Source organism: Dermacentor silvarum, chromosome 6, assembly GCF_013339745.2.
Source record: "Dermacentor silvarum isolate Dsil-2018 chromosome 6, BIME_Dsil_1.4, whole genome shotgun sequence".
In the NCBI taxonomy this organism is placed as follows: Eukaryota; Metazoa; Arthropoda; class Arachnida; order Ixodida; family Ixodidae; genus Dermacentor; species Dermacentor silvarum.
This window is the reverse complement of record NC_051159.1, coordinates 171,083,462-171,110,081: the sequence shown is the minus strand read 5'-3', so window position 1 is coordinate 171,110,081 and position 26,620 is coordinate 171,083,462. Positions and strand designations below refer to the sequence as shown.

Sequence of the window (26,620 nt, the reverse complement as noted above, 5' to 3'; positions counted from 1 at the left end):
GCCATCTGGAATATTCTAAATTGACGCAATGGCGTGATCGGTAATGCAGATAAGGGAGGTGAAACTGCGGATAATGATAACGAAGAATCTCGACAAGACCCTAAGGACTTGGCAACGAATGATGGAATGAAACATGACAGGCGTAACGATACAAGTACCAAGCTATGCAATGGTCGATACTAAAAAAACCCTTTGATTTCTATAATGTATTTTACTACCGCTTTAGCAGAACAATGTTCACGGCACCATGTCAATACAGCGCAAGAACACACCGACGTAAACGAAGACGACAGGACGGCGCTGTCGTCTTTGTTTCCGTCCGTGTGTTCTTGCACTGTATATAAAATGAAGCTTAACCACCGTGGTGTCATAGCGGCTTTGGTGTTGCACTGTTAGGCACGAAGTCGCGGGATGAAATTCCGGCGCGGCAGCCGCATTTCGATGGGGGGCAAAATGCAGAAACGCCCGTGTCCCGTGCATTAGGGGCACATTAAAGACCCCCTCGTGCTCAAAATGAATCCGGAGTCCCCCATTACGACGTGCCTCATAATCAAATTGTGGTTTTAGCTTGTAAAACCTCAGAATTCAGTTCAATTCAAAACTTGAACAACTTGCAAAAATCTAAGTTCACGGTACCGTTGTCTGGTAGTCATGACAGAGTTCCTTGTCGTTCTTTACATTACGAGTCGTATATCGGCATCTCATCTTGTCTCTCGCCTCAATACGTTTTCACTCGCTATGCAGTATGCTTTATTACAAACGAGTATTGCACTCCGTCTTGCACGGACAGCTTTGGCTGGCCGAATTGTATTCGTCTCACTTTTCATGCAACCGCCTCTATACATGTCATCACTGCTGAAGTTACTTTATACTAAGCCTACATTTGTGCCGCGCCTCTATCTTGTCCCAACATTGTTTACCACTGTGCTTCTTGCTCTCTTATATTTGATGGAAGGGCACCGCGAGCGCTGTTTCGAGGAATGCCTCCTTTAGTTCCTCCGCCTCAAGTCCTGTTCTGTGGAAAATTGGATCGGCAGTTCTAGGCGCACTCACCAAAAGTGCATGTCCGGACCCGCTTGTCTGTTGTTTATCTTCGGATGCCAAAGCGATTGCGTCCGGACGCTCGCCTCCGGGTCTAAAGCGGCTTAAATTCTACCGTGTTTTTGCGCCGAACATGGTCTTCTAAGCCAGAAGTGGAATTTTCTAGCTGTCTTGTCCTCCACAATACCGTGGGAGGGAAACAGCACCAGAAGATTTGGCTTTGAATGCTGCTTCAAATAGAGTTTTCGGCCCTGAAGATTACGAAGGGCGCTAGCTGATTAGAAAAGAAAAGTGATTGACTGGTTTTTGCTACCCAAAGAATGGTATAGAAGAAAGAAAACATATGTAGTGTCATATTTATTACACTTAATACCTATTTTTTTTCGTCGCTTCAATATGCTTTCGGGAGAAAGGATAGCCCACCGTAAATATAGTTTCTTCTTTACGCCAGAACCCACTTCTTCAAAACCACATTTCTCTTGGTACCGAAAAGTTGAGAGGCACAGTGTAGCGTACGAAAACAGTGTAGCCACATTAACTAAGCCTAAACATTTCTGGCCACACCGAAAGAAGAAAAAAAAACAAGCATGACTCTCCTTAATTGCGAGTGGCTAAAGATTTAATTAAATTGAGTGTTACTGTGACTATTCAAGGTTCATAAAGATGGGGGAGTCGAGATAAAAAACAAAAATAATGCTGATCAAGATTTGTAGCAGTGGCGGAAAAGACTTGCGCTGTAATCTCCAATACAATTTTTAATAGTGAAATCTCGTTCCCAGTTGTGAACAAAAGCCATAGTAGTCATGAACGGAGCTGTGCACAAGGATTTTAATTCTATGACGCCACTTATAGCCTTCACAACACTTCTTGGTTTTAGTGACGCCGTGCATTCTGCCATCGAGACTTCCCTATGGTTCTGTGCTAGTGCCACACTACCTGTTCTATCCGAGAATTTGTAAATGTGAACATGCCAACAAACACGTAATGCAGTGTGCGGTCATGGAGAATCGCATAGATATGTAACGATGCAAGGCGCAATAATAAGTAAAATGTTGAAAAAAAATTAAAAGGAGTCGGAAAAGAGCATTGTCAGGAGTGCTGGGCCTCAAGTACAAAATATAGCACCATTTAGGCTATACTTTCTAAGTTAAGGACCGCACAAAGAGCGATGGAACGAAAAATGTCAGACCTAACGTTAGGAGACAGGAAGAGAGCGGTGTGGATCAGAGAACAAACGGGGATAGTCGATATTGTAATTAACATGAAGAGTAAAAAATGGAGGTGGACAGGCCATGTAATGCGCAGGATGGATAATCGGTGGATCATTAGAGTTACAAAATAGGTACCAAGAGAAGGGAAGCGCAGTCGAGGACGGCAGAAAAGTAGGTGCACGGGGTGATGAAGTTGGGGAAATTTGCAGGCGCAAGTTGTAATAAGCTAGCGCAAGACAGTGGTAATTGGAGATCGCAGGGAGAGGCCTTCGTCCTGCAGTGGGCATAAATATAGGCCGGTGACGATGAGGATTAGGCTACGTATATTGTCATGGAGTGTGCATCGCGCGTAACCGGGGGCGCCCCGATGCCAAGCGTGGATAACTGAGCGCGGTCAGTTTCCCGTTGGACAGGGCCACCCGAGGCTGTGCGCAACTGCCGCGTGAGCAACCAGACCTCGGTCTCACTGGCGGTCGAGTGCGAACCGGGCGACCACGGCGGCCTGCGGCAGACCTTTCACCTGGAGGTGTACAACTCGGCGTTGGAGCTCCTGCAGCGCAACCTCAGTTCCTCGGAGGGCGCGTCGTTCGTGGTGCGCGACCTGCCGCCCGGCACCGCTTTCATTCTCGTACTGTACGGTTCGAACTCCAAGGGCCGCAGCAACAGCGTCTCCATATCCACCAACACGCTGCCCTCACCCGAGAGGAGGACAGGTGAGGCGGGCAAACAGTTCTAGTTACTTAACTAATAATGCTTACGTTTAATGTAATTATTAACCTTGCCATCGTCGCTTGTTTTCCAAGGGGTTACAGTTGGTAAAACTTGTGTGCCCGACGACACAGCACAAGCACGTGTTTGTCGATCACACAGGCAAGAAATATAAACTTGTTCGTTGTTGTAACAACGTCATCTGAAAGAATTTTGAATTTATAGTGCTTTGTAGGCTTTTACCCGAGGCTTTGGGCTTAAGGTAACACGCCGCATGCATAAGGCTATTTGCTTTCGTCGAGAGTGAATGCCTTTTTTTGTGTTCCTTGTGCGTCAAATTTCTGCATGACCAATGCAATATGCCACGCGTGCAGCTAACACGGACATCACATCCGTGAGTCCAGTGCTTGGTGTCCTGATCGGCATCGTGGGAGCTCTAGTGCTGGTGGCCATCGTTATCGTAGTCGTCATGCGACTCCGCGGAGACGACAGCGAAAAGCGTAAGCACTTGGTTTATTGAGTCATTGAGTGAACGAGCTAAACTGTTTCTTTTCACGTTTCATACAATATATAAACGGAACCGACCGTAGTGATTTCGCGATGCTTACGAGTGATTGGTCACAATTTTACGATCAAAGGTCGCAGTCATGTAACTCTTCTCAGATACAGAAGCAAATTAGCTGCTGTACAGAAAGGCTAGGTGAATTTCAAGATATACATTATGTGGAATACTTGCGTTACTTTAAGCCGTGTTTACCCGCCCTAGCTAGATTATTATTGCCATGAACAACACAAACCGTAACGTGCTTTAACGATGCCTTTAACGAGTGAGTGAGTGAGTGAGTGAGTGAGTGAGTGAGTGAGTGAGTGAGTGAGTGAGTGAGTGAGTGAGTGAGTGAGTGAGTGAACTCAACGTTACCTGGCTAGGCCCACTCGGGGACCATCAGGTCAAACCCGACGGCCCTGTCGCGAGCCCTCTGGACTGCCAGTATTTGAGAGGTCTGATCCTGGACCTTAATGAGCTTTATCATTTCCTCGTGCATGGGTGAAAGGGGGACTGGCATATGCGCAGCCCCACAGGGCATGCTCTAAGTCCGCATAACCACCACAGAAAAAGTTACGTGAAAGTGAACAGTACGCAAAAATATCATTCATCGAATTGCTGTGAAATAGTTAATATCAGGAAAGCATTATCTCCTGTCACTGTGTTTACTCGCTCCGCTAATAAGCGGCACAATGCAGCCTCCGAAATTTGGAATTACCGTGTAAACCTAAACAGTGACGCTGAAAAACGCCTCCAATTGGTGAAGTGAGTCGAGACCCGACGAAATTACATAGACCCCGCAACTTAGCTGAACGAGTGAACTCACCTTCACTGTTTGAGGGATTCTCGGACAGTATTCACCAAACCCTCACTTAAGAGAGCGCGCTCATTGGTCAGTGTTCGGGTGACCACCACTCATGATAGCGATTGGTGTAATAAGCGAACGGCGTCAGCCACGATCACCAATGGCGGGAAGAGTATACTGCACTTCCGTAGAAGTACTCGAAATACAGGCCTCTGGCCAATATTCACAACTCAGTTTTTTTAATACAAACGTTTTCGTGCCAACGTCAAGGTGTCTCCTACTCATGCTGACAATCACCGCGATAATTACATGACCGTCGTTGTGATGGCCAATCGCGTAACATCAACTTTATTAACACTGGCGGGCCTTCAGTTCATATAATAACGCCATCTGCCATCTTTCAGTCATGCATACGGGCACTGTGATTATTTAGTACTGTCGCTAACTGAGTTTATGACGTAATAGTTCAGCGGAAATCCGCTGGGTGGAGATAAGTAATTAAAGGGAAACTGAGACATCCACCCAAATGTAGCAATTTGCTACAATGGAAACCCAACCGGGTTCCTCGAAAGAAAGCCTCGCAGTTGAGGAAAAATTCGTCCTGGTCCGGAACTCGAACCCGTGACCACCGCTTTTCCGGGGCAGCCGCTCTACCATCTGAGCTAACCAGGCGGCTAGCAGATGGCAGGGCGAAGTCGAATTTGTCGACAACTCGAAGCAAAGGCAAGTGTATGACGTAATAGTTCAGCGGAAATCCCCTAGATGGAGATAAGTAAAAATCCATTGTAGCAAATTGCTACATTTGGGTGGATGTCTCAGTTTCCCTTTAACTAACTGAGTTTAGTATTTTTTCTACCTTATTAAGCGATAATGAACAGTTCTTACTTTACTAATTACAAAAACACACTTGTGACCTTTTGTTTACCTCCTGTGACTATTTTAAGCAAATGTTCGCTCAGTAACAAAGCGTGTGTTATTTCTTTTTTTTTTTTGTTTCTTTCTTTTCGTCAATCAGAACATATGCAAGAACGCACATTTCTGAGGTGATTTATCGGGATAAAGATCATGGAACCATAAAATTTTGAAATGAATGTACTTCTCTGATGTTTTTGAAGGAAAGTGTGCTTTCATTTGTGCTTTCGTGTTGAATGTTTTTACTTCTGCGACTTCTGGCCTCATATCCGCTTTGTTTTTAAACTGTTGGCTCTTCCTTCCAGGTCCTACGGAGGAGAGTCCGGAAAAGTAAGTGGCTGCAACTATAAGGTTCGGTAGAATCATCTACCTAGGTTACTGCGTCTAGGTTTACCGAGGTACATTCTAGACCTGAAGATGCCTTGAAATCAGCATATAACAGAGCTTTTGATAATTCTTCAGGTGGTTGTGATGCAAAGTGTTTTCCGGTTCGTCGATGCCGACAGAAGTCTGTGGCAAATTATCAAAGGTGTTGAAGGAAAGAGATGACGCCGAAGCATCGGCACAATGCAGCTAAAGATCTTGGCCCAGCTCACATAGCTGGAGGCTCAGGATTTGCGGCTCTAAAGTTCGTCTGCTTTGACGAAATCGTTTTTTTTTTCTTTCCTTTACGGCGACATGTTAGCGTCATTCACAAATCAAATATTTTGCTGCTCCAACACCCCCCCCCCCCCTTTTTTTTTTCCCCGGCCAAGTAAAACAGTGTACACTAATATTAGCAAGTGCGGGACAGATTACTCCCACTATCCTGATAACATTTAATTTTGTGGGCTGGATTTTTGGCCACCTTTTACTACACAGCGGAATAAGGCTCACAGCTGGAAATAATTTAATATTTATTGTGGAATCCGGAGGCTAGGTATGAACATGATAAACATTTCTCACCAATCGCGTTCCGGTGCATGGATGGCAGAGTAGCTTTAATTAGCGTAATGAGAAAAAAATCTAACTGCTGTCTACTTCTTGGCAATATATATATGCAAAAGACCTTCGGTGTCCGCTCTCTTTCGTACATATGATTTCTTATAATCTTCTGAATAAGGTGAATATTCCTCGCCTACTTTCTGCCGCTGATTGCTTTTTACTTATTTATTTAATTTTTTTTATTTTCATTGCCACAGGAACCAAAACCACCAAAGAAAAGCAGTGGATGACTTAGCCCTTACAGATATCGACACCAAGGACCCGTCTGTAATTCAAAAGACGAGTGATTCACAGGGTAAGTGCAGTTTCCTTTAATATACTGCTGCCACTTTGAACGTTCGGGAAATTTCAGCCGGAGCGAAGTGAAAGTGATAGGATTGCCATGGGCTTCAGTCGTTTTAGCAATATCTTGGTTGCGTGACGTCACACCATTGGCAATTTTTAAATGAAATACTATGCCTGGTGGAAATACACTAGCCTGGATGAGCATGATTTGCCTGCTTTGGGATACCTCGCTATTGCGATCACAAGAATAACTGACCACCAGCCTGTAGCTTAGTTCTTTGTGCAAAAATAACGTGTTAAAATAGCTTAACTTTGATCGCTTCCGCCATGCGACGTAATCTCCTTAAACTATGCCTGCCACACATTCGCTGAAGACGCACACGTGTGAGCTATTGAGTTTTGACTGTTGTGAAATTTTAGGATTCTGCGTTCTGGTACTGCCAGTGAGCCTTTTGAGTCTTTTGAGTGCATTGAAAAAAAAAAGAAAGAAACTTATTTGGTGAATTTATGAGATAAATGAATGAGGAAGAGTGTATGCGTGCGCAAGAGTGAGTGGACTAGAAAGTTCTTGAGGGCAGTATTGGGGTATTTCTGCTTATTACCGTCAATTTTGCCGCACAAATATTTAACGTACAATTTGCTTTTGCGCGTGTTGTACATTGCGCTCCTTTATCTCCTCCTATATGTAGCAGAGTACCCGCGTGTGGCCGTGCGGCGTATTCCAGCATACCCGGCTCATCGTACGTACGACAGCTTCTCTCCCAGCGACTACAACTACGAGAACATCCAGTCACTGAGACGACCGTCGCCTGTCAAGGTCTGTTTCTCATGATACTCCTTGTCTTGCCCTGTCTTTGCTTTGTTGAATACTTTACTTCCGTGATTCCGCTGTGCTTGTTCTAGCGTGTCTGTGTGAGCATTCGCTTCTGCTATGAGATAGAATGGAACTGTTAGTGTTACAATGAATGTGCAGAACATCGCCATGCGTGTAGAATGGATGAGGTTAGGTGGCAGCGTATATATAGGCTTGCTGCTTTTTATTAATGACATTTTTGTACGGAACCAGACCGTCTAGTTTAGGAAACTAAGCAAGTGGATTGAGTACAGGACACATGTCGTACTGGACAAATTCAGTACGTTGCGTAGCGTGCGCCTGATAGACTGTGGTTTCGGTCGACCGTCGTTGATAGTGCTACAACGCTACAGGTTTCGATGAGCGAGGCGCTTCCTGATGAAAATGTGTCCAACCGCGTCGTGTGCTCTACTTTGGTAAATTTCGTATAAACAAGAACAGCGTTCCTCACAAACACCAATGCAAACTTCACCGAAACCAATACCCCGCAGTGCGTGGAATTAGCATATTATTTATTTATACATTCTTTGCTTCAAGGAAACCATTCCTCGGAAGCAGAGCAGTGGTGTGGCTTCGAACTCCTTGTATTTTCTGCTCCGCGACGTTGTTTTACGACATGGAGTAAATTTTTTTTCCATGAGTCACCTAGTTTATGAATTAAAAAAAATGATCGGCACTAAAATCGCGCACTGTAATTATGTAAACAGATCAGTGGTAAGAGGAAGAAAACGGAGAAATTTAACAACAGTTTGCAGAAGAGCAAACGTATTTTCTTTCACGTTTCGCTTAATGCACGTTTCGTGTTATAAACTGTGGTTTCGCCGTAAATAATGAAGTCCTTTTTGCACCGTGACAGGTTTAATCAATTTATATTTATTTCCTTTTTTGAAGAAAAACTCTGTTGCGTTGTGTTACGGAAAAAATAAACAGTGTTCTTGTTACTGTTGCATTAAATCCATGCAGCCAGAAAAATTTGAGTGCAGGAAATCGTCGCCGGTAGCAACGCAAAAAGCGCTCAGATGCTTCGATTCGTGTGAAGCGAAACTCTGGGAAGTGCGTGGTATGTCTCAAAGGCTGTGCACTGGAATTATATGCATTTCCGTCAAAGGTCGTGAGAGCCTTTCAGTCGGACTCGCGCACAACCATTATTTCTGTCGCAGTGCTGCTTAGATCACGTTATCTGGCTTAAAATCAGTTATGCCTACGAACTTCAAAGCCGAAGTATAAAGCTTCGCCCCCCCCCCCCCCCTCCTCCTGCCGCAATATAGCGCCGCTGCAGCCACTCTGGCACAACATGGCATTGTTGCCGGACGTGCCATCATTTTCATCAAAAGGAAGCTTTTCGAGACACCTTAAGAGGTGGAAAAATTAGTGCTCCATCTTGTGGCTTGCAACACAAGCTCAACGCGTATGCCTGTTGTTCAAGGAAGCTCTGTCGATGGGAATGAGGTGCGGCATTTGTGTTTTCAGCCATCGCTGAGACGTTTTTGACATTATCCTGCCTTGCTGGCAGGCCTCGCCTCATTTTCTTTTATAACTCGTTTCCTTTTGTTTTTTTAATAGTAAAATGAAAATAAAAGAATTTAAGAGCAGCAACCTTATAATGGGGACGGATACTCCTTTTTCGTCACCCAGGAGATACGCTGTCGCATATTTCTCTCGTTGTTGGCTCGATTCAAGCGTGTTTGTTTCGCGCACTTAGCATCAAGGTTCTGCTCGTTCCTCGCCTAATCGCAGATGGACAACGAGGTGCGGTACGCGGAGCTGTCTCTACCGCGCAGCAAGTACCCGGTGCGCATTCGGGAGCCGCCGACAGAGTACGCGCAGATCGATTTCCAGCGGGCCGGCGTCCTGTTCAGCGCCGTGCCGCCACAGTCCGAGGAGGAGGATCCCTGCGCGGCCGTCGGTTCGGACACGCCGCTGATGAACAGCCTGCAACCAAACGTCAGGGTAGGCGCGCGAAACTTGAGAAACACAGTAACTGAACTGGGTGTCGACTGCTTGGCTGGCTGCGACCATGCGCTCCTCCTTTTCCTCTTCTGTTACCCGTCTTGCTCTCTCTCTCTCTCTCTCCTCTACGGATCGCTGACGACGCTGGGTCGTGCTCCCACTAGCGTTGCAGAGCGCAGCTTCATTCTCTCATTAAAAACCTCTCTTTGCGTATAGGTGCACATTGTGCAGTTCCCGGTTTGTGAAATCCGATGAATAATGCGTACTTAATGTGACCGCACGCGCAAGAGTGCTAACATGCCACGCTCGGTCCATTCTCGGCAAGGAAATGGAAGTCATCGCGTTTTCCACATGTGCTGCTTGAAAGAAACGGTTGAGCATGCCGAGCACGCAATTGAGTTCACTGTCCAAACGTAGCTTAACTTTGTGTGCTTTTTTGGATCTGAGTATATAACTCCGCTGAAGGTACCTATATTACTTCTTAACAACGTAACCCGCCGTGGTTGCTTAATGGCTATGGTGTTGGGCTGCTAAGCACGAGGTCGCGGGATCGAATCCCGGCCGCGGCGGCCGCATTTTGATGGGGGCGAAATGCGAAAGCACCCATGTACTTAGATTTAGGTGCACGTTAAAGAACCTCAGCTGGTCGAAATTTTCCGGAGTCTCCCACTATACGGCGCGCCTCATAATCAGATCGTGGTTTTGGCACGTTAAACACCATAATTTAATTTTTTGACAACGTATTGTCATGTTGGCGGGAGTCACTTTGCGCCAGCCACAGAAATCACTAACGAGTCGCAACACTTGATTAAAGCAGCACGAATTCATTGGCAAGCTTACGTGTAAGTCGAGCCTTGCGTTTTTCGTGTCGTGATATGGTGAGCAGCCACGGTTGTTTATTGAGTATTAGCATGATAAAAATTGCAATTGTCAAAGCTTTGTAGCGGATGAGTGGATAAGCGCCAACGCTCACTGTCGTCATCGTGAACGCAGTTTCTCCATGAAAATGCTTCTGATGGCGCATGAAACCCAGTGTCGGAGACCTGTTCTTTCTTTTTTTTCTTTTGGTTTTTGAAAAATTCACCAGGTCGCCGCCCAAATCATTCAATGTTTAGCGAAAAGTCGTAAATGGTGGTAATGGTGATGGCGGCTTACTGGAAAAAAATCGTTTTAATAGTTCGAGATGAATTCCCTATTACTTTTCAAAATACAGCTGTAAATAACCAACCACGGTGGCGAGTCAACGGTTGTAATTGTGAAAAGTAAAAGGCCGGGATTTTGTTTACAAGTATGGCTTTTTGGGCTAGTTGGTTCGATACATCAGAGGTGGTCGTAGCGCTGGAAGACACGGACAAGAACGAGAGAACAGTACGAGCGCTAACTTTCCACTCCAGTTGAAAGTTAGCGTTCGTCCTGCTCTCTCGTTCTTGTCCGTGTCTTCTAGCGCTACGACCAACGTTTATAGATACTTTTTGAAAAAGTATCTATAAACGTTGGCTACGACCACCTCTGATGTGATTTTGCTATCGACGCCTTTTCCGATGCTTTTCACATTTTTCACTATTTTTGTACTTTTCGCGCCTCGTCAGAGGTCAGAGCGGCGTTCCCCCTACGTTTTCAATAGCATCAGCCGGTCGTGAACAATGAATGATAGGAGTGGCATAGAATCGAGTGGAAGGAGTCTCTTCAAAATTGCTGCCCAAACCATAATTTTTTATCGGTATCATATCTCAACTTTGCCAAGAAAAACGGCTTTTATGCACCCAGATGGGCCACCAATAAGCACTTTGGTGTGTCTTTAGAAATAACTACAAACGCATATATAGCCTTTGTGATAAAACAAGGATGAGGTATTCAATTTAACCTAAATCCTTGAGGCATTTCACCAGGACAATTAATTTGCTGGCTATTTTCGTGACCAAAAAATGTTGCTAAGACTCCTAAAAGCCAAAGATGACTAAAAACTTTCTATAAGTTACTAACACTTCTGACGAAACCACCGCCTAGCAGACCACGTGCTTGCGCCTCAGGCTTTTCTTCTTCCTTTATTTCTTTCTCTGTCTTTATTTTTGCTGGTGGTTCTCATTTCTTAGTTATATAACATTCACTGTTGTTTCTTTATTTTTCAGCACCTAGGCGGAGCGCCGAGTGATCACAACACGATATCGACGCCTGTGTGACGGCAATGACGCCAGATTGGCTAGGGCGAGACAGTTCAACGCTCGTCGTGGTCGTGAATGGGCCGAGCGTTGCAGAAACAGATAGCGAGCGAGAGAGTAGAATGGCCACTCTTGGACTGCCCGCCGACGACAGCGCCGCTTGACTGCAGCGTCTCGCAACCAAGGCTCCGGACAAATCGCGAAGGAAGGAGAAACGACAGTGTGCACTTCGCGACGTGAGTTTTTCTTTCCTCCAGTTAGCGAGAATGGTGCAACATCAAAAGGCCTGGAGATCAAGGACGCAGATCCGTCTGGTGCGCGACCGTCCCAGTGCAGTGAGTGGGGACTGTTACCGTCGCGACACGACGACCCTCCCTGTAAATAGAATGGCCGAACACACGCGGCGTCGTGAGCGGCGAACAAGCTCAAGCGCGATTTGTCGACGACGTCGACACAAGAATGAGGTCACATTCCTTCAACACTAGTCATGAAACGCCTGGCTGCCTGCCTGAGTGTTTGATACCTCACGAAATGAGACCTAAAAGAGAAGGCAGTCGGTGAGAATGCACGAGGCAAGAAGTGAGGCTTCAAGTAACCTTTCATAACCAGCCTGTCATGGGTGAGACGGACGACATCGCTCAGGAGGCACACACGACAGGTGGAAATAAGTCGTGCCCACTCATTCCATTTGATCCCATCCAACGCCCTGCAGAATGCGACAGGGTCGATGCGCAATCCGAAGAAGCATTATCGTTACCTTGAAGACGTTACCTGCGTGCACACAGCCATCTGTGAACAATTGCGAAAGAAAATACAAAGAAGAAAGAGGAAGATTAAGAGTTTAGCGTGTGTGTGTATGTGCGTGTGTGCATGGACGAATGCGCGAGCAGGGCGTGCCTGCTTGTGCATCTGCGTGAAACAATACGAGCACAGGTCCACACTCCTGATTTTCTTCTGATATTTTATCACTCTTTCTCCATCTCTCCCAACAATTTCTTTTTATCAGCTGCTCTAGCTGTTTTCCTTTACATTTTCTCACCGCCTGGTTTTAAGACTGTTTGGTTGACAACCTGAGAGTTCCGTGCATCTTCGTGTATACATACTTCATACGGACTCATGGCGCAAACTTTTAAGCTCTACAATAAAATATATAATTACTATTACCGTCGACCATTTCTGTTTGTTTCTGATTTGATTCATGGACAATGTTAGCAATTTTCCGCGCTGATGCACTACCGTTATGCGGACGAGAACTTCATTTCTAAAAGATCGTGAAGCTGATCCTTACACATCTCATGGCCTAGCACATCACTGCCACATTGTGCCGAGTTTGGTCACCGGATAATTGCCTACCCCGATCCGCGAATGTCAACGTCCGCTTTGATGTCGCGTTGGGTTTTCTACTCTGACAACAGCGTCAGTTTCCGTGGTGCTGATTTATGAAAATAAGAAGTTATGCATAAACCAGAGGTTCGAGACCACGGTGTTGATTCACTGTGGGTACATTAACACGCTGAATGTAGTTAGAATGTATTAACCTTAGATATATATTTAACCATGGGATTATTGGAATAATTTCCAGTTTCCTGCAGCTAAATATGAATATTGCAATGTCAGATTCATGTTGATATCGAGGAATCCGAAATATAGCGGCGCTATCTTCTGGACCAGTTACTATACTAATACACCAATACTTAATAAGAAAAATTGTTATCTATCCGAATGCAGCAGGAAAGTCCAGAGGAAAGCCATGTGCTTTTCTCAAAAAGAAAGCTTCGCAGTTGAAAAAATTCTTCCTGGTCTGGGATTTGAACACGGAACTAGCGTCGTCGAGTAGGTGACACTTTTTCTTTTTCATGCGCCATATGCGGGCTTCCACAGAACTGATTCGACATAGTCAGTGCCCCTGTGCTTCGAGTTGTCGATTAATTCGTCCTCACTCTGCAATCTGTTAGCCTCCTGGCTAGCTCAGATGGTAGGGCCACCGGCACGAGAACACCTTGGTCCCAGGTTCAGTTGCCGGACCAGGACGAATTTTTTCTCAACTTCGAAGCTTTGTTTTTCTGATGAACGCGTAATGTTTTCTTTATAGCTTCGTGCTGCAATCGGGTGGATGGAAATTTTTCCTGTTTCATAAAACTTCAATCTTGCGGGCTTCCGCAATACTGATTTGCTACATCAATATTGTTGCAAAGATTGCTTCAGTACAGCGACCGCTTTGAAGAGTGGGATTGTGAGAAAAGTCTGAAAGTGATTCAACCTCCATTTGAATCCGATGAAAGACGAAGTCTTCCAGAGTGAGATGGGGAAGAGAAAAAGCCAGTCACTAGTCACGGCACTCTATTGCGTCACCCCCCGCGTGAGAGGCCACATTATGATTTTACCTCCCCCTCCCTTCTCTCCCCAGCGTAGGGTAGCAAACAGGATCTTCCAATCTGGTTAACCTCCCTGCCTTTCCCCTTTCTTCTGTCTCTCTCTCTCTCTGTCTCTTTACTTCACTATGTACGGGAGTGGCTTACAATTACAGACTGCACTATTTTCGGGATGGGTCGACATTTAAACGTGTGATGACGTGCTAATGAATTTTAGATAATTTCGAGGGTTTTACATGCCGAAACTTTGATCTAGTTCTAAGGCACGCGTTGGGGGCGAAAGCGACTGTGTGATAATAGTTACAGCATCGGTCTTCTGTGCTACAGGTCCTCCGTTAAATTTTCAAAACTGGCAGTTTAGCTTGAAGGACGAATCAATGACCACGATAGCAAGTTTCAGGGTTGTACTTCGACTCCTCGGACGGTGTTGGGTGCGTCGATTTGATTCGACGCAGCACTTAAAGACCAAACTACGCTTATCCTTTCCGGCACGCGAAAGCTTGCGCCAACTTGACCCACTATTTTCGCATTGGTAGGCATCGTTTAGTATTTTCGTGAGGCAGCCAGAGCACGGATATTTGTCTGGAGAAGATATCTGTGCTCGCACCGCGCTTTAACGCGTACGATCGGTACGATCTGTCCCGCGGCATCATCTGCGCATGCGTAGACACGCAGGCGCGAGCTTTCGCGCGCCGGCAAGCGTACGTGTACTTATGGTTGTAAGTACTTATGGCCTTTAACACGACTCTTACCGGATAGAAGTAACAGCGCCCTCTATTCTGCGAAACATCGGACAATGCTGGCACACAAAAATGGAGACACACAAATGCTCGCAGCTTCTTCAGGTGGGCGAGGAGAACATAGCGCTTGACACTAGGTCAATTACTCACAGGGGAGCCTGATCATAAGAAAGAAATTTACAGAATAATAAAATTGGGTTGGAGTGCATACGGCAGGCATTGCCAAGGCCTGACTGGAAGCTTACCACTGTCGTCGAAAAGAAAAGTGTACAATCATTGCATTCTACCGGTGAAAACATATGGGGCAGAAACTTGGAGGTTAACAAAGAAGCTCGAGAACACGTTAAGGACCGTGCAAAGACTTATGGAAGGAAAAACGTTAGGCCTAACGCTAAGAGACAGGAAGAGAGCGGTGTGGATCAGAGAGCAAATGGGGATAGCCGATATTCTAGTTGACATTAAGAGGAAAAAATGGAGCTGGGTAGGCCATGTAATGCGTAGGATGGGTAACCGGTGGACCATTAGAGTTACAGAATGGATACCAAGAGAAGCGAATCGCAGTCTAGGATGGCAGAAAAACTAGGTGAGGTGATGAAGTTTGGAAATTTGCAGGTGCAAGTTGGAATCAGCTAGTGCAAGACAGGGGTAATTGGAGATCGCAGGCACAGGCCTTCGTCCTCCAGTGGACATAAATATAGGCTGATGATGATGATACTGCACGTAGCTATAGGCTTACCTATTTTCCGCGTGAGTCAATCTGTGTATGTGCTTTTGCGTTTAATTATAGTGTGAGTTCACGTCAGCCCGTGTATTAGCCTTAGGAGTGATGTCTGCGTACAACCAGCGCTTTCCATAGAAGTGAGTGGAAATGCCTGCTACAACACTGTACCGGGCTATATATTTTTCCGCGAAACTAAATCAGCGCATGAGTTTATCGGCGTTAGTACGTGCATTAGGGGGGGGAGTAATGTACACGTACTGACGTAGATAAACGCGATGGAAGAATAGGATATGCATGTATTGACTTTCCCGAATAAAAAGGTAGGCCTGTGGCAGCCAGCTCCAATTACATCTCTGAAAAAGGTTTGCATAGCGTATACATATATTACTCCCCGTCCTATTGCACGTAGTGACGCCGATTTACGCAATGAATAAAAGGGTATGCATGGATTGACTTTCTTTGGAATAAAAAGGTAAGCTGATAGCTCAAAGAAATTTCGCCGCAGCCAGATCTAATTACATCTCTGAAAAAGGCTAGTATAGCGTGTATATATGTACATTACTCCCCATACTATTGCACATACTGACACCGATAAACGCAAATATAAAAATTCGACAGATAGATTTAAGACTGCTTTATGTGGGCGAATGCGAAAGCAATATAGTCCCTTTGGTAAAATTTTTTTTCGCACGTTCCGTGTCCGCGCAAGCTCTCCCCTGCGTTCTAACTGCGCCTCGGTGAGGCCAAATGAAAACGCGCCAAGCGTCTCAGCGCACTCGCTTGCCCGCGAGGAGTTCCTAACTCGAAGGACCGCTCGGGGTCATTGAATTGGACATTAATACGTTTTATTTCATATAGTCATATTATAACACGACGTGATGCCACCTCCTATGCACTGGCAGCGCCGTCATGTCCCTAACGACGCACGCACTAGGCCACACGTTTAGTCAGCCTGGAGGAGGAGGAGGAAACAACGTTATTCAAAATTTCAGCCAGATGACTTCGACGTGACGTGAGCAATGACGCACGCGCTATAGGCACACGTTTAGTCAACCAGAACTATTAAGCTGCCGTGGCGTCAGGGAAGCATGCTCGTCTGTCACCCCGGAAGGCCCGGGCTCAATTCCCACCCACATCAAAATTTACCCAGTTTTCTTTTCAAAAGCATTATTTACCTTATTTACAGGCGCCTCCCTGAGAAATTTGACGTCAATTCAAGCATGTTTTTACTGTTTGCCGTCGGCCATTTTTGGTACCATCATTCGGACGCACGGCCGACTGCAACGCCGGATTTTCGCGTAATGGGGCATATAATGCTTTCGTTTTAAAAGAGTATGCATGGATTGACTTTTTCGAATAAAAATGTAAGACATTGAAATGCCGCCGCAAACACCTCCGAAAAAGGCTGAAACATCTCCGAAAAAACGCAGGGAAAGGCTGGACTCTACCCCCGCCGCAGATAGCTTTCAAGATGCAGCCGCGGGGGCGGGAGCTCACTGCGGAGAACGCTCCCCCCCCCTACCCCCGGAGCCTTCCGGCCCGGCGGGAGCGCGCGGCCGCAGTAAAGCAGGGACCCTCCACCTCCCGACCCTCCTTCCGGAGCATTGTGCGCGACTGGAAGACTGCGCGCTTCGTTCCCGGCCGCTTCCCGCCCTTGCGTGCGCGGGCCGCTATTGTCGTCTCACCGTCGCGTGCTTTCACTTGCACATACAGCGCGCGGCGATGATTTTATCGCCCGTGGACTTTATACGGATCCTCAAGGCGACGACGACGGCGACGATGACGACAAAAATTCGCCTAGAATGTCCATTTAATTGGTATCGCAACAAAGCAACTGCATGAACAGCTATATACTAATCACCAATACAGTAATAACACAAAATTGCAGGACGGAGTACATATACGGAAGGAGAGATAAAACTGTGTGGAGACAGGAAAGGACTGCAGCTAGAAGGAAGGCTCAAGAGGAAGTATAGTGAGCTCGGAACAGAAAGCAGACAACACGTTCTGAAAAATATCAAGATGGAGAAAATAGCAGTTACACAGACTGTCGTTATACAGAGGCGAGTGTCTGCTGAAAGAGGCAAGACCTTGGAAGGCTCTGGTAGTCTTGTGCGGAAACAACAGTGAAATAGAAGCGAGTAGAGCGGAACATGTAATGACTCCATCAATGATTTTGTTAAAAGAGGACGCCTGTACGACTACGCTTGCAGCTATGTAATTGAAGTGTAGGATATATATTTAAAATTGAAAAATTCGAATGAATAATAATAATCAATCAATCATTTATTTATTTATCGTGCCCAGGAACAACCTAGAGGTCCAAGTGCTGGCGCATGTATACATAGAAAAAGAAATACAGCAGGGGAATATCACTGAGAAAAAAAATACGATGAAAAAAAATACCAATCTTGAAAAGAATTAAAATTGTACATGCAACAAGCCGCTCAATGCATACATAAGAAAAAGGAGGAGAAGGGAAGTTGAACAATATGTGAAACTAAGAGAAAACAACGCAAAGCTCAAAACAGAATAATGACAGCGAGTTGTGAAAAATATCAAGGTCATGAAAGTGGCCGTTATATAGACTGTTTTCTGTGGATGGTTGAGTATTGGCGGTGACAGGCAGCAACATGGAAAGGACTGTGTTCTCTGGTGATCTTACACGGAATACAAACATGATACAACTGAGGAGTTCGGGACACATGAGGATACCGTGAAGGAGTTTGAAAAGAAACAGAAGGTCAGCACGATTACGTCGGCAGCAAAGTAAATGCAATGACAATAAAGCGACAGTGCTAGAGCAAGGTCCAGCGTCCGTGTTAGCAAAGCGGTGATGATATATGCTCAAAAAATGTCACAGTTTCGCCCTAAGGGCGAAGCAATGAATGCGATAGCAACACAGCAATGTCATACGAAGTAAGGTGAGCGGCTTTGGTAGCAATATGAATTGTAGTAAACATGAGCTGATTAAGTAAGCAGGTGTGCTGTGGCGTAAGTAGACCGACATGAAGAGAGACTCGATGACCACGAGGAGGCGCGTGTGAAACGGTGGTGTTGATGAGAAGCGCTTCCCGTGGGCAGCGCGTGCGAAGGGACACACCTGTAGCGCTGCACTGCCGACCCGGGCAGCATTTCATGTGTAGCGTGCGTTGGAAAATGTGGCCCGACTATTACTAACTGATTGAACAAGCGTGGTGTGAGCGCGCACAAACAAACATGAATAGATCACACTGAATTACTGCAGACAACGACTGTCAAAACGCTGGCAGCAAGCGCATATATATGTATATGGCAGCAGCGGGCGAAGGTACGTGCGGTCTATCGCTTCAACGGAAACTGAGCGGCGAATGCACGGCGCATAAAGGTCAGAGCCGTGTGGAGATAAGAGACGGTGCGGACGAGCGACGAGCGCGGTTGTTGGCAGCGTAGACGTGCCCCCCCCCCCCCCCCCCCCGCGCTCCTTCCGGCGCTGGCTTCCCGCTTGCGCGTGGGAGAGATAAGAGACTGCGCGGACGAGCGACGAGCGCGGTTGTTGGCAGAGAAGTGCCCCCCCCCCTGCTCCCTCCGGCGCTGGCTTTCCGCTTCATTGCTTGCGCGTGGGAGATTGAGTGCGTTCGCTCTCCTAGCGCGCGTCCCCGCACGCTTCCGCTCGGGCATACGGCGCGCGGCAAAGATTTTATCTATAGGGAACCTCACGGCGACGGCGACGGCGACGACGACGGCGACGGCAGAAATCCGGTAGAAGTGTCCATATAATTGCTATCGCAATAAAGCTTTTGTAGCGATAGCTACATTACGCCAGGTTTTCGCCTCTTGGCCGACGCCGCACTATGAGCCGTGGCCGCCCTGTGACGTCACACCACGGCCCTCCATTCTCCAGCAACTCAGCTCATCGCGGTCGCCGCGCGGCCACCGCTCCTACAGGGGCGCGTCCGCCGTTGCCTAGCAACCACCACAGCTGGCGTGCGCTCCGCAGCTTTGATAACCGGGAGTATAGAAGGGGAGAGCTCGCGTCGCCGCAACCACAGTTGAGGTCGCAGTATGGGTGGTGAGTTTAATAACAACATGTCTAACTACAAGCGAAGCCTAAGTGCAGCCGGGGGTCTGTAGCTATCGCTACTCGACTAGAGCTAAACCACAGCCCATTTTTTTTTTCTGGACCCACTCTATAATGTCACTGTTGGATCTAGAGATGCCGATCCAGAGGACCGACGTGTATTCGAGTTGAGGAAGACTCGAATACGCGTCGGTCGTCTGGAACGGCATCTCTAGATCCATCAGTGACATTCTATATCGGGCCTAGAAAATGTTTCTAAGCACACATCATCACCACTTTGCTAAGCACAGAGGCTGGACCTAGCTTAGCACTGTCGTGTTATTGTCATTGCCCTTACTTCGCTGCCGACGCAATCGTGCCGAGCTAATAAAAATAATAATTATTATTATAATAATCACAGCACTCCTGCTCAGAAGCACGCTACAAAAGAATTAATTTTGCGTACCTAATCTAAAAGCTCGCTCATAAATATACATATAAGGAATGCCGACCTCTGCGAGGCGGCCGTGATATCTATTGCTTTGTTCCGGTTCGCCTGATGCGGAAAGTAAATAACCCGCGATGTGGTTATTTACACCTTAACTTTCGGAGATCGGCTATTGCGGTCGCAAACAGTGACACACCCACATTTACAGAATGATCGGTGCCCAAAAAACATTTTGCTAGACAAACAGGTCGATATCGTCAGGTTGTCAGGATATCGTCAGAAGCGCTAGTTCAGGATTTATCTCTTTAGTGGGTGAACCTTGAGACAGTTCTTAGCAGGTGAAAAGGGGTCCCCGGAAAAAGATAAACAACGTACGAGTGTAAATATAAACACTTATTCAAATTAATGTGACGGCAGGATTAAGCGCAGGAAGCATTTGTATTCTGCGTATGCAAAGGTGGTCCAAAACACCAATGTTGTATCCCGCCAGTAAGATGCCGCCTTTACTGATTTTGAAAATTCTAGACACTTGAATTAAGTAGACAAAAAATGCTCCCCCAAAAATGGTGCACCATGAATACATGTAATTGACGCGTGAAAATGTTCTCAAAAAGTTAATATTCAAACATTGGTCGTAAATTTGGTTAATTAAACAAAGTTAGGATAAACATCATACTTTGTTTTTTATTAACGAGAACCCAGAACCTCCTGTGCAGTACCAGAAGGCCAAAGACACAGCGCTGCAACAGTGGGTCACTTGCCAAATTTCAATGCCATCATTTATCTCTACAACCTATCGCAACGCTGTTTCGAATACAAGAAAAAGAAAAAAACGAAAAAAAATTTCTTCATTCAAGTTAAAGAGGCACAAAAGGTTAGAATAATTAAGCTGTATTCGATTCATTATGAGGATACAATTGGGAACTAAAAGATCCCAAAATTCAGCTTCTTTTTTTTTTCAGTTTTAACCAGGGTAAGACAATTTCTTGCACGAAGAATACAATGAGGTGATAATGTGACAATGATTATGAGTGAATAACAAAAAGAACAAGGCACTTGAAAAAGGAGAAGATATCAATTCAATAAACCGATATGATTATAAAAGTAATGTAAAATGTAATCTATGAAACGAGGGACAACACACCTGTGCGCGTAGTCATTCATCACAAGGTGAAACATGAGTGACCCAGCACTCAACGACAGGACGGGCCGGAAATCTCGTTATATAATAGCTGTCATTTCAAGACAGAAGAGCTTAGTGTTACCTTTCGGAACTCCATGCTTACGACCACCCGAGCAGACATGCAACACGAAATTACAAAACGGAAATAATTGAGTTATTGAGCGTCGGTGTTAGGTCACAGTGTATCTGCTTCCTGTCAACAACGTATTTTATTTGCGTCACATTCCCATCAAAACAAGGCTTTAGGAAGCAGATTTATTGCCGCTAAGAATCAATTTGTGGCGCTCAGCGCTATTCTGCCGTCATCTGTGTAGGACTGTAGGCTCATGACTGTTGCCATCCAAGGATTGCCTCAGGATTATTTACGAAAATGTGCGGCAGCAACTTTGCACGGTATCAAAAACGATATGCGCCAGGGATTGCGCTTCGGAGGCTGTAGATCCAAATAAACAATACATAGCAGGATAATCACAAATCTTCATAAAAGGACAGGGTGCAAGAATGGAAAAAAAGTTCAGTGGCGATTTAGTGTGATGATGATGATGGTGATGATGATGAAATAAACTTTAATTTTTGAGACAGTGTTCCCGAGCGTTTGAGCCGTGGATCACTCTAGGTGGGAGGGTCACTCATTCCAGGAATCCTCTGGCCGCGATAGCATCCCGGGCTCTGGCGACAAGACGTCGTTGGTCGTCCAGGGCCGGGGTAGAGATCTTGGCCTCCCACGTCTCGGCGAGGAGGTTCACCTCTTCGGACGTTGTGTGCTTGGTAACGGCGTCTTCGGGGCGCCATGGGCACTCGAGTAGTAAATGAGCCAGAGTGTCTGGCACGACGCAGAACGGGCAGTTGTAGGTGTGTAGTGTCGGGTGGATGCGATGCATGAGGATCCTATGGGTGTACTTGTTGCTCTGCAGTCTTCGGAATGCGGTGCTTTCCTCTTTGCTCAGTTTTGGGTGAGGTGGCGGGTACACCCTGCGTCCCAGTCGGTAGTGTTGGAGGATGGCGTTATACGTGGGGGCGTATTGTCTCCGCTTCCGCTGCGTCACCAGGCGGTCGGGGGTCTCGCGAGGCGGCGAGAGAGGCAAGGTTGACGTGATCGCGGGCCGCGGCGTGTGCCGCTTCGTTTCCCTCGAGCCCCTCGTGCCTTGGTACCCACGTGACGCAGGTGTAAGGGAGCGGAGTGCTTCTTTTCTTCAGAATTTTGACTGCTTCCACCGATATTCGGCCTCTCGTGTAATTGCGTTCTGCGGATATTGGGAGTCCGTGAAGACTGCGACCGCGTTCGTGCTCGTGGTGGTGGCGAGGGCGATCGCCACTTCTTCCGCGGTCTCCGAGTTCCGCACGCTGACGGTGGCGGATGCCAGTTCTTTGCCTCTCGAGTCAACCACACTCAGGGCGTAAGCGGTTTTGACTTATCTACGTAGCGAGCATCTGGATCGTGCTTGTGCCGTCTTCGGATGGCGTCGACTCGAGCGAGCCGGCGTCACCGATGATAGTCGAGATGCATGTTGCGCGGTAGTTTGTCGATGCTCAGGGATTCTCTTATGCATGGCGGTATCTTGACCTTGTGGTCCGCGTTGGAGATGTAGCGTTCTCCGTAGCCGAGGCGCGCAAGGACCGATCTGCCCGTCGGCGTGAGCTTTAGGCTCTCGAGTTGAATGGTCTTCTGGGCTTACACCAGCTCTTGCCAGGTGTTATGAGCACCCGTTTTGAGAAGTCGGGTGGTAGATGCCACGGGTGGTGGTCCCATGGCGATCTTCATAACTTTGCGGATGATGACATTGAGCTTGTCGACTTCGCAATTCTTGAGAGCCAGGTACGGGGTTGCGTACGTTATTCTGCTGGTCAGTAGAGCTTGAACGACTCTCAGGGTGTCTTGCTCCTATTGAGGCCACTGCGTCGATTGGCTACCCTCCTTACGAGGTGTCTGAGTTGGGAGATGGTGCGTTGAAGCCGTGGGAGCGTGGCGACTCCTGATCCGTCTCGGTGCAGGTGCAAGCCGAGTACTCGAAGCGAGGCGACCATCGGTATTTGGATCCCGTTAAGCGTGACGCATGGGTCTAGAGCTTCGCAGGTGGGAGGCCTTCCCCTCGTGCGTGCCTTGAGTACGAGTAGCTCCGATTTCTCAGGTGCGCAGTGGAGGCCGCAGCTATCAAGGTGGTGATCGATAACATCAACCGCTTCTTGAAAGCAACGTTCTTGCTCTCCAGGTGCTCGTGCCTCGCGTCCAGAGCGTGATGTCGTCCGCGTAGAAGGCATGACTCAGGCCTGGGATGTTTTCGAGAAGCCGGGGGAGCTTTAGGAGTGCCACGTTGAATAGGATGGGTGACACGACTGGAGCCTTGCGGCGTTCCCCTGTTCCACAGCTTGAATTCTTTACTGCGTAAGTTGGATATCCCCTCCATGGCCGTCCGGCCGGTGAGGAAGTTACGAACATAGCCGTAGGTCTTAGAACCGCAGGCGGTCTCCTCGAGGTTTTGTAGCATTGCTTTGTGGCTTATACATTATCAAATGCGCCCTTCACGTCGATGGTAAGGACGCACGACTTGTTATTCTTGCTGAGGTGGTCAATGAGGTCATCCTTTAGAAGAAAGACGTCTTGCGTAGAAAGAAGCTGGCGGAAGCCGAACATGGTGTCTAGATAGTGTCCATTGTATTCGAGGTGCGATGTGAGCCGGTTGTAGACCATATGCTCAAATAACTTACCAACGCACTAAGTGAGAGACATTGGTCTCAGGTACTCGAGAGCTGTGGTCTTGTTGGGCTTTGTTATCATGAGCACTTCCGAGTGTTCCACGCGGCCGGCAGCTCTGCTTTATCCCAGCACTCGTTGTAATACCGGAGGAGAGCCGTCAAGGCCTGTTGGGGCAGCTGTCGTACGTCTTGTTCACTATCTTGTCCTTGCCTGGGCTCGTGTTTCTCGTGAGCTTGGAGATGGCTGCTTGGAGCTCTGCTGGTGTGAAGGGCCGGTCCAAGTCAGCGTTGGGTCTGCTTTCACATTCTTTGAGTGGTGGGGTTGTCGCTGGTTGGGAGGGACCGCGGAGCTTGTTGCATAGTTCACGGAGTAGGTCTACCTCCGAACCGTCGTAGTTGTGTGCTAATCGACGGATGTGTTGCCGTTGCTGCGTCTTGGTGGGCCTTCGTCGAGGAGAACGCGCAGCAGGTGCCACGTTTTCTTGGTACTGAGCGTGCCCTGAAGCTTATCGCAGAAGGCACGCCAGTTGTGTCTCGCTAGCTGTTCAGCATACTCTTGCGACTGTTCTGGCAATAGGGCGATTCTTCTCCTGAGTTGCGTGTTGAGTTTCTGCCTCTTCCATCTCTTTAGTAGGGTCCTTCTGGCCTCCAAGAGGTGGAGTAGGTGGGTGTCTATGGCGGGATGGTCGTCATCAAGTTGGATGATTTTTGTGAACCGTTCGGTGGTATCCAGGATCTGGTTGAGCCAGGCGTCGATGTCCGATATGGTGGTTTGATAGTCGAGCTCGGTTCCGAAGGCATTCCATTCGGTTATTCTTGCCCTGCCATCCTGGCCGGTCGACGTGCGTGCTCGATGTCGAGTTGAACGATGTGGTGGTCACTACCAAGAGTGTCTGGGAGACATGTCCAGATCGCGTTCTTCACGTCCCGCGTAAAGGTAAGGTCGGGGTTGGTGTCTCTTGAGACGCTGTTTCCCACTTTCGTAGGCTGGAGCGAATCGTTCCACAACGTGAGGCCGTGTTGCTGAGTGGCGTCGTGGACTCTCGCGCCTTTCTTCGTGGTGGTGGCATTTAGCGTGAAATGCGAATGTAATGCATCAGCACTATGTCGGCGCCTCCTTGAGGACCCAGATTCTTGATTTAAACCACGTACACCACATTGCAACGTGTCGCTCAGGCGCTCACGCCCCATCACAGCACCCCCGAAGCAGGGTATAGAGTTTCTTAAGTTATGTACTGTCGGCCTAAAACAAACGGCATTACAATAGGAACATTTAGTCTAGTAGAGGGTAGCACGCTGAAACTATCATCAACAGCCTATATTTATGCCCACTGCAGGACGAAAGTCTCTCTCTGCGATCTCCAATTACCCCTGTTTTGCGCTAGCTGATTCCAACTTGCGCCTGCAAATTTCCTAACTTCATCACCCCATCTAGTTTGCTGCCGTCCTCGACTGCGCTTCTCTTCTCTTGTTATCCATTCGGTAACTCTAATGCTCCACTGGTGATCCATCCTACGCATTACATGGCCTGCTCAGCTCCATTTTTTCGTCTTTATGCCAACTCGAATATCGGCTATGCCCGTTTGCTCTCTGATCCACACCGTTCTCTTCCTGTCTCTTAACGTTAGGCCTAACATTTTTCGTTCCATCGCTCTTTGTGTGGTCCTTAACTTGTTCTCGAGCTTCTTTGTTAACCTCCAAGTTTCTGCCCCATACGTTAGCAGCGCTAGAATGCAAAGATTGTACACTTATCTTTTCAACGACAGTGGTAAGCTACCAGTCATGATTTGGTAATGCCTGCCGTATGCACACCAACCCAATTTTATTCTTCTGAAAATGTATTTCTAATAATCAGGGTCCCCTGTGAGTAACTGACCTAGATAAACGTACTCCTTTACAGACTCTAGAGGCTGACTGACGATCCTGAATTCTTGCTCCCTTGCCAGGCTATTGAACGAGAATTCAGAATCGCCAGTCAGCCTCTAGACGCTTAAATACATTACCCCTATAAATTAGGTCCGAACATGCTTGCTTGCCTTCCTCCTACAGGAGACATAAATATAGGCTGATGATGATGATGATGATGATGCTTGCTTGCGCGCGTGCGTGTGCGCATGCGTCTTTATTTACTATGACTTGAATATTCAGTATGACGCACCACTTTATATATATCCTTACCATCAACATCATCATCATCAGCATCATCATCATCCTACTTTTTAGGTCCACTGCAGGACGAAGGTGTCTCCCAGCAATCTCGAACTACCCTGTCATGCGCTAGCTGATTCCAGCTTGCGCCCGCAAACTCCTTAATTTCATCACCCCACATAATTTTCTGGCGTCATCGACTTCGCTTCCCTTCCCCTGCAAACTGTTTCCTGTTAGCCAGGCAACTTCTGAAGTCCAGAACAGCATTGTTTTGTTCAATTTCTCTCCTAACAAAAAATGTGCAGGTAAGTCTCTTCAGAGCCAGCTATCCGAAACTATTATCTCTGGTGGTCTTGCATCATTCGAGACCTTGCCTAACGTGAAAGACAATTCCTATCGCAAGATAAGTAAAATGCAGCGGCGGTCGTGCCCGCAGCGGTTGGCTGATCACTTATTTACGACAAAGAGGATAACTAGGGCCACAGTCATTATCACTCGATGACCGCGGAGATAGCCAACACTTTTCACCGGTCAATCTTCACGTTCTAAAGGGCACGAAAATTTGCATAAATGTAAACGCTCCAGAAATATTTGATTACATTTGGAGGAGTACTACTTGTGAACAGCCTTATGGCAAATTAAGTTACACTGAATGAATAAACCCACGCACGGACGAACAATTTAACGTTAATCCATCCGTGCTTACTGGGTGGTCCAGCTTTGCTCTCCAGGCATGCACTATTTGCTTAAAGCAGCGCTGCAGAAGACACCACATATTTTTATGTTCGTGTGTCAACCGATGACGGCGCTTTTTTTTTTTCAT

General features: G+C 47.1%; 1 protein-coding gene across 9 annotated transcripts in view; it reads left to right on the top strand.

Annotated features, from left to right (window-relative positions):
• Positions 1-12,615, top strand: part of LOC119456398 (irregular chiasm C-roughest protein-like) — an 812,164-nt gene extending 799,549 nt beyond the window's left edge. For 6 of the 9 annotated variants that reach the window (XM_049669811.1, XM_049669813.1, XM_049669810.1 and 3 more), the window contains 7 exons: positions 2,651-2,965; positions 3,335-3,460; positions 5,527-5,551; positions 6,403-6,500; positions 7,180-7,307; positions 9,081-9,293; positions 11,423-12,615. In XM_049669811.1, coding sequence (XP_049525768.1) covers positions 2,651-2,965; positions 3,335-3,460; positions 5,527-5,551; positions 6,403-6,500; positions 7,180-7,307; positions 9,081-9,293; positions 11,423-11,473 — 956 coding nt within the window. In that variant the 3' untranslated portion in view covers positions 11,474-12,615. The remainder of the gene's footprint in view (positions 1-2,650; positions 2,966-3,334; positions 3,461-5,526; positions 5,552-6,402; positions 6,501-7,179; positions 7,308-9,080; positions 9,294-11,422) is intronic. The other 3 variants (XM_049669808.1, XM_049669809.1, XM_037718127.2) reach the window with 3 other exon arrangements.
• Positions 12,616-26,620: the final 14,005 nt, after the last annotated feature.